Source organism: Sapajus apella, unplaced genomic scaffold (assembly GCF_009761245.1).
Source record: "Sapajus apella isolate SASKATOON/1434 unplaced genomic scaffold, GSC_monkey_1.0 scaffold16, whole genome shotgun sequence".
Lineage (NCBI taxonomy): Eukaryota > Metazoa > Chordata > Mammalia > Primates > Cebidae > Sapajus > Sapajus apella.
Window position 1 is genome coordinate 17,011,090 of NW_022436956.1, and position 14,168 is coordinate 17,025,257.

General features: G+C 46.1%; 1 protein-coding gene across 4 annotated transcripts in view; it reads left to right on the forward strand.

Moving 5' to 3' along the window:
• Nucleotides 1-13,614, forward strand: part of JAML (junction adhesion molecule like) — a 39,101-nt gene extending 25,487 nt beyond the window's left edge. For all 4 annotated transcript variants that reach the window (XM_032285346.1, XM_032285347.1, XM_032285344.1 and 1 more), the window contains 6 exons: nt 1,148-1,257; nt 3,818-4,055; nt 6,944-7,082; nt 9,489-9,582; nt 10,780-10,866; nt 13,122-13,614. In XM_032285346.1, the coding sequence (XP_032141237.1) occupies nt 1,148-1,257; nt 3,818-4,055; nt 6,944-7,082; nt 9,489-9,582; nt 10,780-10,866; nt 13,122-13,211 (758 nt within the window). In that variant the 3' untranslated portion in view covers nt 13,212-13,614. The remainder of the gene's footprint in view (nt 1-1,147; nt 1,258-3,817; nt 4,056-6,943; nt 7,083-9,488; nt 9,583-10,779; nt 10,867-13,121) is intronic.
• Nucleotides 13,615-14,168: the final 554 nt, after the last annotated feature.

Sequence of the window (14,168 nt, forward strand, 5' to 3'; positions counted from 1 at the left end):
GTATTCTTTGGAGTAAATTTTTTATCGCTTTCAAAATAATTCCTTCCACAGAGTTTAGAGTTCATAATATTTTCTTTTTCTTTCCTCCTATTGTGCATTTCTCCTGCTGGGCAGGAAGTTACTGTTCTCCCAGGGAAACAATTTGGATGAAAGGTTGGCTTATGCACTCTGTTCCCTCATGAGCTTTGCTTAACACTCTTTTGAAGGCACTCTGTGCACTTAAGACCTAGGCTCGTGTCTTCTTAATATACCACCCTGCCTTTCATGGCTTAATCAACTTTGTGGTTGATTTGTATACAGCATTACAGAAAAATCAGAAACGTCTGTCCACTTCTTTTCTTTTTCATAGGCCTCTTAAAATGACTTATGTAATAAACATATGGTGGGTCAGCTGCTTGTACAATAGGCAGAAGGAACAGCCTAGGAGTTGGAAAGCCAGAAGCAGAGGAAGGGGGTCAAGTGGGGAGGGTAGGAGCAGGAGAGAGCGGGATTGAAACAGAAAGAAAAGTCAAGGAGAAAGCTCTTTTGTCTTGACCTAATTAGCAAGGAGTCCTGTGACTTGTACTGAGGCCAGAACTAAGTCCTAGAATAAAAGAAAAATAATAGAAGAAGTTGAAGAAAGTTATCCATGGTTCATTTTTGGTAGAGCCAGTGGGTTAAATATAAGAATGAGAGTTCTATAACTTTCCACTTCCTGTTTATGCTAAGCAGATGCTGGTGTCTAAGATGATGAGCACAAAGTGGGGGCTTTGAGATTTTCCATACTTCCTTTAGTACAAATTTGATGTTGAATTAGAGTTCATGGAAGGAATTCTGGAAAAGGGGAAAGAGAAAGGAATTAAAGAGGACCAGAAAGTGTTTATTGAAATAAGGAGACAGCAGAAACCCTCGAGCTTGGTACATGTGGATAGTTAGAAGGTATTCTCAATTTGGGGTCGATGCTGGCTGGTCTGAGGGAGGGGTCTCTGAGTACTTTGCCTAAGTGGAATCATCTGGATCACCTACAGAGGGAATATGTACAGTGTTTGGTGGTGACAGTGATTTTTGCTGCTTGAGGGTCTTTGGCTAAACATGATCTTTTCTAGAAATTCTTTGCTTTCTACAGATTATAACTTGTGTCTGACTTGATGTACTGTTTTATCCTCAGAGTTCATGGTCCGTGTGGGTGAATTGACTAAGATGAGATGTGTTTTCCAGAGCACAGAAGAAAAACACGTGACCAAGGTAGAATGGATGTTTTCAGGACAGCGTGCCAAGGTAACATGGAGGAAACATCACCCGTGTTATAGAAGGCTCTGGCTGATGGTGTTAGGACAGACGTAGACTCAGACATGTGAGAAGGTGTTGCAAGAGCCTAGGGTTTGGGGCTTGTCAGAACTGGACCTTCTAGCAATTTCAGCTTTCTGGTGGGAAAGATAACTCCAATGAAGAAGAAGGAGAAGGAGAAAGAGGAGGAAGTTGTTGATGATGATGCTTAACTTTTAGATGCTGATATGAGATTGTACATGTAAAGCATTTTGTACATGACTTGGCCACTGCATTTTCATTTTCTTCTTCCTCCATTTTCCTTTTTATAGAGGTCATGGGAGAAGGAGGGAGATGACTTTTGTGGCCCAGCAAGGGAAGCAATGGGCTAGGCATAAAAGTGATTACACTCTTATTCTTACTGGGGTTAGTTCTGTGAGTTTTCATCTGTGCTTCCTTGCCCATTTATGTGATGGAGGGACTTTTGATCGGTACTTCGAGTGTTGGAATTGATCGATCCTAAGGGCCAGGGTGAGGGGTATTTCATGGGAACTCTATAAAGCAGTAAACAGCAAGTTCGTTCATTAGACCAGTAGATCTCAACCATGATGTGGTCATATATTTATGGCTCAACATGTGTCATGGGGATATCCCAAGTAACTTGTTACTAATAAAAGTTAAGGTGTAAAATTTATTAAAGACTAACTTTTATAAATTAAAACATATCCCAGGTCATCTCTCTAACAAAGTCATTTGCACTCACTTGATTCCCCTGTGGTATCTGAGTAGGTCACAGTGGGTGACATCATGGTGGAGTATGGGGAACTATATGTGGTCCCAGGTTCACTTCTGAGAGCTTGTCGTGCATGTAAATGTCATCCAGTGAGTAATTCACAGGAGAAAATAGGATGAGAGTTGACATTTTAAGGTTGTGAATTTGAATCACGAGAGACAAAATGTGGGGGGCCAGGTCACTTCTTTCATGTTTGTGTCTACACACTCATTACCTTTTCTTAAAAGCTATAAAAAAGCAATCTACATGTCTTTTTTTTTTTTTTAAATGCCAACATTCATTTAACAAGTTATTTTTAAAGCATTTGCTGTATGATGAATACTCAGTTTCCCTGTCCTGATGGGAAACTGACAACCAAGGTGGAGGGGATCACAGTAAAATAATAAAGCAGCATGTAATATATCAGGCAATAGTGAGAGCCTATAGGGAAGAATAAGACATGGTTTTGGCCGGGCACGGTGGCTCAAGCCTGTAATCCCAGCACTTTGGGAGGCCGAGGCGGGTGGATCACGAGGTCAAGAGATCGAGACCATCCTGGTCACCATGGTGAAACCCCGTCTCTACTAAAAATACAAAAAATTAGCTGGGCATGGTGGCGCGTGCCTGTAATCCCAGCTACTCAGGAGGCCGAGGCAGGAGAATTGCCTGAACCCGGGAGGCGGAGGTTGCGGTGAGCCGAGATTGCGCCATTGCACTCCAGCCTGGGTAACAAGAGCGAAACTCCGTCTCAAAAAAAAAAAAAATAAAGACATGGTTTTGTGGTTTTTATTATATGTGTGCTCGGGGAGGTCTCACCGAGATGACACTTACGTAGAGGTGTGAAGGAAGTGAGGAAGTGAACCCTGCATATGTCTGGCGGGGAAGAGTGTTCTTGCAGTCATAGACAGTAGCAAGTGCAAAGGCCCTGAGGTCAGTATGCAAGGAGCAGCCGACAGCTCCATGTAGCTTGAGTGAAGTTACCCAAGTAGGTGAGGGAAGAGCAACTAGAATTGAAGTCAGAGAGGAAAAGGAGATGGGCTGGGTCATGCAGGGCCTTACATTATAGTAGAAATGAGAGCGGGGCCATGAAGGGTTTTGAGCACAGGAGTAACATGAGTTAACTTACATTTTTAAAGGCTCATCTGCTGAAAATAGATTGTCGTAGAGAATAAGGAGGGAGACAAGTAAGAAAGCTGTTGCAGGAATCCAGGTGAGAGATGGGCTGGACCGGAATGGCCTCAGTGGAGGAGGTGGGACTGGCTGCATTGGGAATATATTTTGAAGGCAGAGGTGATAGGATTTGCTGAGGGATTAGATGTGAGTTGTTCCAGAAAGAGAGGAATTAAGAATGACTCCAGGATTTTTAGCCTGAGTATCTGGCAGAAGGCATTGCCATGTATCAAAATGGGGTAGACTGGGAAGAACTGATTTGGGGGGAAAATGACGAGTTCAGTTTTAGATGTGTTTCAGGCTCCTGTTGGAAATCCAATGAGAAGTGTCATCAGGAATAAAAGTATACTGCTTTTCTTATTGAAAAAGTACACAAATGAAAGTCCTCCTTTTCGCATCCCTCTGTTCAGATGGAAAAACTGTTCATGGTTTGGTGATGTCCTTCACAAGTACACACACCTGCACATGTGTGTATACATGACTCTGTGTTATTTAATGCTTTTTGATAATACCCTTACTGCCTTCACCTAGCAGGGCCTTGGGAGTCCTGAGATCTTCCCTCCCCCATCTTCCCTCCTCCCTCCTCCCCTCCAGTCCTCACAAGCTCATACTTTTTCCCTTTCCCTCTAGGAGGAGATTGTGTTACGCTACTCCCACAAACTCGGGATGACTAGACGGTACTCCCAGAGCTGGGGCCACTTCCAGAATCGTGTGGAACTGGTCGGGGATGTTTTCCTCAATGATGGTTCCATCGTGCTTCAAGGAGTGAGGGAGTCTGATGGAGGAAACTACACCTGCAGTATCTACATAGGGGACCTGGTGTTCAAGAAAACCATTGTGCTGCATGTGAACCCGGAACAACCTCGAAGTATCTAACGTTTGGCTGGGGAGCGCTGAGAGACCTCCTGGCTGGTGCATGGGGCCAGGACTAGAGTGAGGCCGGAGAGGCTCCTGGGATGCAAATTGAAGGAGGCACCCCTCTCAGGTGCTGACTCTGGCCTTGCACAACCCTGAGAATGATGCCTCCTTAGGGGTGGCTCCTCAGATACCTGACTTGCCTCACCCTAGTTCTGGCCCTGCTTCTAGGTCAAGGAGAGGGGAGCTAATGTAGTGAATACCAACCCTCTGCCAGACCCCCCTCATTGCCAGGGTCATTTACTGATGTAAAGGTACAGGAGCTCAGGAAAGGATCGGAGTTGATGTCCAAAGTCAGCATACTTGGCTGCATGGGAAAGCAAGTGCAGAATGCTCTATAGTGGAGCAGGAAATGACCTTGAGCTAGTGAGAGACAGCCAGGAACAGAGAGAAACAGGAAGGCACCAGAACTAAAAATGGAGGGGTTTTCTGATCAGAGGTTCTGGATTCTGGCAAACAGTGTGCATCAAGGCCAGAGGCGTGTAGGAGAGGAAAGACTTGATTGTGTTGACAGAGAGAGGTTGACAAGTGAGGGGTTAAAGTTAAACCATAACCCGTTAGCAGTCAGGATGTGGCCTGTGGACTTTGCCTCTCGCTGGGGCCTTCAGGAGTTGGCTGTGGTTGGTTGGGGGTGGGGAAGATGGGTGAGGAAGATGGGTGAGGATGGAACATACCTCATACCTCAGGCCTGAGACTTAAGTCTGTGGAGGCGCCTTGTCTCCAGCTGGAGAGGGGGGCAGGGCAGGTGGGTTTCTTAAAGAACCATCATCTCTCTGTGCGCTTCATTCTCAGAAGTCCAATTCACAGAGAAATATGAGCCATTACGGGGCCTCAGGCAGCTTCTCCACCCACAAACATATCTGTCTCCATTCTTATTTCTGCCCTGAAATCTGGAGGCAGAGGAGAGTCCCTTCTGCTCTGGGCTTTTGTGGCCCCCTGTGCCCAGGTGGCCTCCGTCTCAGGAGCCTTACAGCATGGCTGTTTGAGCTCTCACTTTCTGTTGGTTTCGACCATTCACCGGAACATTGGCCCAAGTCTACCACTTACCTACTTCAGCTCCATTCTATGTCTTCCTTTTTCCAAAGACCGCTTTCCTGAGACACAAGTCACATACTATACAATTTGCCCACTTAAAGCGTTCAGCTCAATGGTTTTAATACATTCAGAGCTGTATAACCACCACCACAATCCTGTATTTCTTTCTCAACATGGCCAAATCATTGCTAAAGGCCTGTGTTTGGTGTCTCACTGTCTCATCTCCCATTAGCTCCTCAGTGCACTGCATTCTGGCTTCTTTACCTCTGCTCTAGCTTAGATCACCAATGGCACTCCCATTATCCACCCTCAGCCTTCTGCACCTCAGTAGCATTGGACACTATATTCCATATGCATTCTATGTTGGACACAATCCCACACGCACCCACAGATATATACAGTCAACCCTACACAAGTTCCCCACAAATCCTTCAAATGCAACATGTCTAAACCTACCCGTACACACCCTCCTCAGCCCATCTCCCCAACCTCAGTTGTCTAACCAGATGCCTGGGGTGTGCTTGATTCTTTCTCTTTCCCAGACCCCTCATCTAACAGGTCAACAAGTCCTTGACTTCTGCTTCAGACTCCTGAAGTTGTCTTCCAGTCTGTCACTGCTTAGTTCTGGCTGTCTTTATCTCTGTCTTGAACTGTAGGCCTCTAACCAGTCTCTGCTTTCACTCTTAGCCACTGCTCCTCATTCTTCATATGGCTCTTGGCGGCATCTTTCCAAATCACATTCAGAGCTTTCTCTTCCACTGCTTATAATCTTTCAATGGCTTTTCCATCACCTGCAGAAAAACGCCAGATTCTTGGTTGAGATAGTCAAGGTCCTTCCTGCCTTGGACCCTGTCGTCTCTCGAGCACACCCACAGATGCCACCTTTGTGCCAGACCCACTGAACTCTCTCAAGTTTCTAAAGCCACCATTCTGTCAGGCCTCCAGACCTCATGCAGAACATCCCCTCTGCATGGGGGAGCAGGCAGATGGGTTTCTTAAAGAACCATCACCTCTCTGTGCACTTCATTCTCAGAAGTCCAATTCACAGAGAAAATACGAGTCCTTCCCCATGTTGGGTATGTCTGCCCAACAAACTGGACGTTTTCTATAAGTCTCGGGCTAAATGTTGGAAATTTTGCTGGCAAATTTTCATTTGCTGCACATAGAATTGGGCACTCTTTTTTCTGGGCCCCTCTGTTCCCCATGCAGACGTCTCTTGCAGCACCTAGAGCAGTGTGTGGTTTTCTGTTGACATGTTTGTCTCCTTCCTTGGAAGGAGCGACCACACATCATTTGTCTCTGAATCCTCTGTACCTAGTGCTGTCTGGCACTGAGGAGGCGTTTGCTTTCTGTATTTAGAACCAAGCAGATGAGTAGAAGGTACTGTATGGGCAGAAGTTCCTGCGAAGGCTTTACTTGGTATCGTCACAGTGGGGCTGAGTCTTGCGGCATGCGTTCTTTTGAAAGCAATTACTTGCCCTTAGGAAGATCAGCAACCTCTAAGATGCCTGTTATTTCTCAGTCACTTGATAAGCCAAGTTTTGAAAGGAAACTTTACTACAGGTGAAGTGCTAGCCTCTTCTCCCACCCACCTTAATCTACATTTTAGGGTAAACAAGGGGGTTAGACTTTGGTTCTCAATCTCATGGAGACAGCGTCCGCAGTGTCCAGATATGGGGTGGAGTCTGGTCTTCCCCTCCACGTCCTGGCCTGGCTGGTGCTGGTGCTGTGTGGCATAGGGCTGTGGGGCTCTCAGCTCTTTGCTAAGGTACTGAGACCCTCTCCTTGTTTTTCTCCTTTCCCAAGCACTGGTCACCCCGGCGGCCCTGAGGCCTGTGGTCCTGGGTGGTAATCAGCTGGTGATCATCGTGGGGATTGTCTGCGCCACAATTGTGCTGCTCCCTGTTCTGCTACTGATCGTGAAAAGGACCTGTAGGAATAAGAGGTACAGGGCTGCCCTCATCGCTTGGGTTGGGAGGCTAGAAGTGCAGGGCTGCCTCTACCCCAAAGTGGAAGAGGGTGACAGGGCCCTACCTATGCCATTCTCACAGAAGGGGGTATTTTTAAATGGAATCATCTGTGGTTGTCAAATTAGATGTCATCATATAGTAACCCTGCCCGCTTTGCTCACTGTGCCCCCGAAAGACTTGGATGTTCCTATGCTATCCTCATTCACTTTGGTATTACGTAAAGACTACAAACTCCCTTAGAAATGGGGGTCTCAGTAGGGCATAATTCAGAGTATAAATCTTACACAAGTACTATCATGCTACCATTCACTACCTAAGAGAAATGATTTTTAAATTACCCACACTGTACGTTCTGCATAGAAGCTAAGATCATGAGGGTTGCCAGTGGTTTTATCTAAAGGACCACATTCTAATTATGAGACATGATTTTTGAGTGGGTGCCTTCAGGTTCTAAGTGAATTATTGTTAAAATGGGCTTTTAAAGGCCTGAATTTCATCAGTAGTTCTTTCAGAGTTTCAGAAGTGCCCAGATGCTCCGACAGGGATATTAGTGCAGATCCATGTCCCTCAGGTTATCCGGCTATCAATGGAATATGTTGGTAGCGCAGATTGACTCATTAAAATAGTGTCAGTGGGAAAGGGCCTCATGGATAATCCTGACTTTTGAGTGTTCTTTCCCAGTGGGTCATGAATCCTACAGAAGAACATTTGTGCCTACTGGGCTTTCACTTCCACTCCCTAGGGCTTTCTGATTTGATTTTGAACTTGGCTGCCTCTCTGAAGGTCTTTGCCCTGGGCATGCTCATAGGACTGAGCTAGACAACCTGGGTTCCACTGTCAGCTTACTTCCCCTGTCTGGGCCTCAGTTTCCCTCCAAAGGAAGGGTAGTACTTCCATGTCTAGTTGTTTATTCTAAAGAAATAATTAGATGGATATGCTGAGACTGGTGCAAAAACTGCAGTCTTGCTTATAATTAACAGTAGGGATCATTGCCAGTGTCTGTCAGAAAGGTAATGATTCAGGGAACCGGCGTTTCACTCAGTGAAACGCTGCAGACCCCTCTATGTAATGACATGGAAAGATATCCAAGGGGTAATAATATAGAATTTATAGTATGATCTCACTTTTATAAAGGAGAAAATAATATGACGCTCACTCCAGCAGCATATGTAGTAAATACATTTTATGTGAGCTTATACTTACACTGAGAGAGGCTTGGAAGGATAGTTGTAAAATCTATCCTTTTAAGGACTTAAGGAGTTTTCAGGAGTTAAGGTGTGGTATTTGAGATGAAGGAGAAGGTGGATCCCATGGGGTGAGGGGTGGCAGGGAACTTCTGCTTCCAACTGTCTACGTTTCTGTATTATCTAAATTATTTTACAATGAGAAGATACAACTTTAAAATCAGAAGATTCAATTAAAATATTTCCACTGAGACCAAAAAATATGGTTTATTTTCTAGCTTAAACCTTGAGAGAGAGAGAGAGAGAGAGAGAGAGAGAGAGAGAGATTTTTTCAGTTCTGCCTTAGGCCAAAATAGAAAAAAGAAAGTATATTCAGAAAGCAAATGGTCATAAGATCAAAGGCCAAGGGGCCCGGGACAGGACAGGCTCAGAGCTCCCGGCTCCGGGCTTGGGTGGGGTGGGCTCCGCCCCCTGGGAGGCCAGGAGCCCTTCGGACAGGCGTCTTGCTGAGCTCCTGCTGCCCCCTGCTGGTTCCACTGCACTCCCTGGTCCTCAGAAATGCAGAGGGGATGGTCAGGTGGAATCCCATGGCCCCTCTCTCTTCATTCACTTAAAATTACATCTCCCATAGGGCAGAAAGTGGTTTGGGTGATAATAGAGAAGTCGAAGCTGTTTTTCAGCCTAAATTACCTCCAGAATGGCTTCTTGTTCTTCATTAGAAGAGATGCGCTGGCCGGGCCTGGTGGCTCATGCCTGTAATCCCAGCAGTTTGGGAGGTCGAGGCGGGCGGATCACGAGGTCAGGAGACAGGGACCATCCTGCACAACATGATCTACTAAAACTACAAAAATTAGCTTAGTGTGGTGGCACGTGCCTGTAATCCCAGCTACTAGGGAGGCTGAGGCACAAGAATAGCTTGAACCCTGGAGGCGGAGGTCGCAGTGAGCTGAGATCCAGCTTGGCTACTGGCTACAGAGCGAGACTCTGTCTTACAAAAAACAGAAACAAAAACAAAAAAAACCGAAATGCACTTCTCAGGTTTCCAGGTGAGCCGTGTAGCCCCGACTGTAGGAGTCCAGAGAGAATAGTTTCTTCTCTGGGGTCTCTCTCTTCACAAAGCCAATCGGGGTCTCCTACAGGGACCCTTGGATAAACCATACCAGCTGGTTAATTCCACATGCTTTTCATGCCCTGCAGTTCAGTGAATTCTACAGTCTTGGTGAAGAACACAAAGAAGACTAATCCAGAGATGAAAGAAGAACCCCGCTATTTTGCCCGCTATGAAGGGGAGGTGAGCACACACTTCAGCATAAAAGTGTAGATGCAGGCCTGGGTGGTTAACATTCCCTGGGAACCGTGTCTTACCCACTGTATGTTGCAGCTCGCAGGCCAGTGTCTGGCACAGAGCAAGGACTCAGGAAGCCTTTGTCATTAGAATCTGAGCCTCTGAAGACTAGAATTCGTGGCGGGTGCGGTGGGGGTGGGCTGGGTCAGCCCCGGGCAGCAGACCCTGGTATTGGGCTGAGGAAAGAGCACTGCGCTTGGAGTCAGAAATCTCTGCCATCCCCCCAGTCTCATCAGCAAAATGAGGATAAGGATAAAGATATTATAGTTGCCCAGCCTGCTTGACAGGGTTGGTGTAAGGCTCACATAAGATGATGATATGCAAATGCTTTGTAATCTAGGAGGTGCTATTTGTCTAAAGTCTAATGGAGAATTATAATACATTCAGGAGTCAAGGAGTTTTAATGCTTAACATGAAATCGTCTAAGACCTTTGGCAAGAAAGGATTAAGAAGGACTTTTCTCTCCACATTGATTTGTAATGGAGTTATAAATAATTGCTTCTAGAGACTGAGAAATGGATGGGTTTTCTTTAACTCCTGTTCTCCTTGCTTTTTTTTTCTTTAATTTTTAAGAAACTCTTTGAATAGTTACCTTTCTCTATTTTGGGCTGTTTTTGTCCCGAGAGTAGGATTTTCTCCCGATAGAGTGCAGGGGCCTCCAGAAGTCCAAGAATGGGTCACTGGTGATGAAACTGCATTCCCAATGAGTGACAGGACCATGAACCTCGAAGCTGTGAGGCTCAATGAGGGCTGGCCCTGCCACATAAACCCTCTAGGGAGATGATGACAATTCACTGCTGATTAATGCCATTCTGCCTTTATTGTAATTAGAAGGAAATAACCACAGAATACAAGGAGTTTAGCAAGATAAGGAACTCCTGCTGTTACCTAAACATCCATCTAAACAAAGATGTTTGGCTTTTGAGGCAGAGTTTGATTCCTAAGACTGTGTTCTTTGGCAGTTAATTTTCAAGAAGACTGAAGACTGAATTAACATTTTTGAGTATTCTCTAGCTCTCAGTAACCCTTTGAACCTACCAATTTGGGTAGTCAATCCCCAGCAAATAGGATTGGGCGGCCTTTACTCTGGTGTGTAAGAGTCATCTAATTTTTAGGAATTTTTGTACCATTTTCCCCCTCTAGAAACACATTTACTCCTCAATAACTACACGGGAGGTGACTGAGGAAGAAAAACCAAGTGAAAACTCAGAGTCCGCCTACATGACCATGGTGAGAATTATTCCAGCCCCAGCTGCGCCAGGTGTCAGAGGCTCGGGTGGCGCTGGTGGTAGACATGGCTAGGCTGTCCTGGGAGGCTGCTGAGGGCAGAGATTTTTCTAAGTAGCAGGAAAGTCTGAGAAACTGAAGTTCTACTGGATAGAAGAGTAATATCGAACTTTTTTACCCAGTCTCAAGTATTAAACGTCATCACCAGAGGTTATTTATGTTAGTGGTGAAAAGAAGTCAAGAGTGACCTTTACCGGGGGGCAGGGAGAATGCCTTTTGCCTCATCAGTTCGACCTAATAAAGAAAATATGGCCGGGTGTGGTGGCTCATGCCTGTAATCTCAGCACTTTGGGAGGGCCAGGTGGGTGGATTGCTTGAGACCAGTTCAAGACAGCCTGGCCAATGTGGCAAAACGCTCTCTCTACTAAAAATATAAAAATTAGCCAGGTGTGAGGACATGTGCCTGTAATCCCAGCTACTGGGGAGGCTTAGGCATGAGAATTGCTCGAACCTGGGAGGCAGAGGTTACTTGGGCCGAGATGGTACCACTACAGCCTAGGTGACGGAGGGAGACTGTGTCTCAAAAAAAAAAAAAAAAAAAAAAAAAAAAAAAAAAAGCCAGGTGCAGTGGCTCACGCCTGTAATCCTAGCACTTTGGGAGGCTGAGGCAGGCAGATCACTTGAGGTCAGGAGTTCGAGACCAGCCTGGTCAACATGGTGAAACCCCATCTCTACTAAAAATACAAAAAATTAGCCGGACATGGTGGCAGGCACCTGTAATCCCAGCTACTTGGGAGGCTGGGGCAGAAGAATTGCTTGAACTGGGAGGTGAAGGTGGCAGTGAGCTGAAATTGTGCCACTGCACTCCTAAGAAAATAGGATGAGATCCTTGGGCAAGTATTGTGTTGCAATGAATTGCTTTCTTCCCATGAAAAGGTCAAAGTAGGCTTTTTTTTTTTTTTTTTAACTTTGTGACTTATTATAGTTTGTCATAAGCTAACTGCCAGGCGGGCTACATGCTGGATCTCCTACAATATTTTGGAGTCTGATTTCTACTTTCCCTTTGCTTAGACTTCTGTAGCCCCCTAGGGAACTCTACACCTAGAAAAGGCGCCTCGGGGCGTGCGGTGAGTAGGGGTAGGGACTAACGGAGTGAGCTGGCAATGAGCACTGTGCTATTTGTAGACTGATTATAGGCACCCAGCCCATTAAGGAGCAGTGTTCTGCTAGGTTCGGGAAGGCTGGCCTCCTCTGCTTGTGGAATGATGGGCTTTGTTTGTTCGTGCGGCACCAGCCCTGAGGACACATGACTCCCAGCTGATTGCTGCAGAGAACCGTCTGCCAGGGAAGTGTGAGATCAGAGGCCTGGCTTGGATCCACTGAGTGAAACATTAACTCCACTCTGAAGTTGCAGCTGAATGGAGTCATTTTCCGCCTGTGTCTTCCTCCCATTATTGTTACATGATGCTGCAGTCACTTGCCAGGCCTTATCCTGGCTCCTGGAATCCTGCTGATGCAGCTGCCTTGTGGCTACTGCTGAGTGGGTCACCAGCCAGGGTGGCCCTGCTTGCAGAAAGTCTCCGAGGTGGAGATGATGCAGGAAGAACAATTGTCTTCACAGCTACCTCCCCTGGGTTTAAAGCTAGGCACTGATGGTTTGGATTTTGTGGAAAACGCCATTCCTGTCCTCTTGAACTAGATCCAACAGAGTAAGAGGAGAGGCCTGGGCCGCAAACTCAAAGGCCGGCAGGGGCTGGTCAGGTTATTTTAATATATGATGTGCCAAGTTAAATAAACCTGTTGGTGAATTTAGGACTGCAGGCCACTTGTTTGAGACCTCATTTGCAAAGGTGTTCTCCGATAGGGAGCAGGAGTAACAAAGAGCCTTTGTTTTCTGTTGTTGAGTTGATGGAATTCATGTACCTGTAGTGGTACCTTACTGGTTTCCCTTTCTGAGGCTGTACGCAGTGGTTCAAATAACAAGCTGTGGAGTTGGACAGACCTGGGTCCAAATTCTGACTCTGATGCAGCCAGATGGTCTTGGGCAGGTAACTTGGCCCGTCTGAGCCTCAGTTTCCTTATCCTTAGAATGGGAATAATGAAACCTACCTCCTCCTGGCAAGGATCAAGTGAGATAATGCATATGAGATTCAGAATTGGGCCGGGTTCATGAAGAGAGCTCAATGAACAGCAGCTGCTATGATTGCGGAACTACTTCTTACAAGTGTGCTTTGCTTCTTTCTTCCCTTCCCCCACAGCACCCAGTTTGGCCTTCTCTGAGGTCAGATCAGAACTCACTTGAAAAAATGTCAGATGGGGGAATGCCAAAAACACAGCAAGCCTATTGAGAAGAATGGAGAGTCCCTTCATCTCAGCAGTGGCAGAGACTCTCTCCTCTGTGTGTCCTGGGCCACTCTACCAGTGAATTTAGACCCCCACCCTCCCAGCTGTCCTCCTGTCTTGTTTGGTCAAAGCGCTGAAGATGGAGAGTTTGGGGCCTGGCAGAGAGACTGGACAGCTCTAGAGGAACAGGCTTTGATGATGGGTGGGGGGCATGGACTTGGCCTCTGGAATGGGACACTGGCCCTGGGAACTGGGCTGAGCTGAATGGCCTCAAGCCCCCCATTGGATCAGACCCTCCTGTGAGCTGTGTTTTTAGTGGATGAGTTACTGAGAAGAAGCAGAGATAAAAACCAACCCAAATCACTCCTCTGGAACATTATTTCTAAATAAATGTGGTTTGTGAAAATCGTCCCATCTTTATGCCCTGATTATAGGAGGAAGTGAAATCTTGATGAGGAATTTACAGTTAGAAACTTCTGGAAAAACTGAAGTTCCTGGAGGAAAGCCATACCGTGCCAACACACTAGGGCTGGTTTTGGTCCTGGGAAAGGTTAGGGGTGAATGGGTTGGAAGTGGGGTGTGAATACAGCTTTGGAATTTAACCCAGCGGTTCTTCAATCCTGCTGGGCATTGCTGGTGGCTCCTTGCAGGGCTTCATCACAGGCCTCCTAATTTGAAATTTTTGGGTGCAGCTTAGGCATTTAACTTTCTCGATACTCATGGGTTGCCTCAGTGGATAGCCACTGATTTAATTATTGGTCTGAAATGTGCAGTTCCTATACTTTTGGTTGTGATTTTAAGATTTGATAAGTTAGTCTTAAAAATTCTTGGTGGGGGGGCATCCAAATTGGTAATGAGGAAGTCAAACTGTCTCTGTTTGCTGATGACCTGATCATAAACCTTGAAAACACTAAAGACTCATCCAAAAAGCTCCTAGAATTGGTAAATGAATTCAGCAAAGT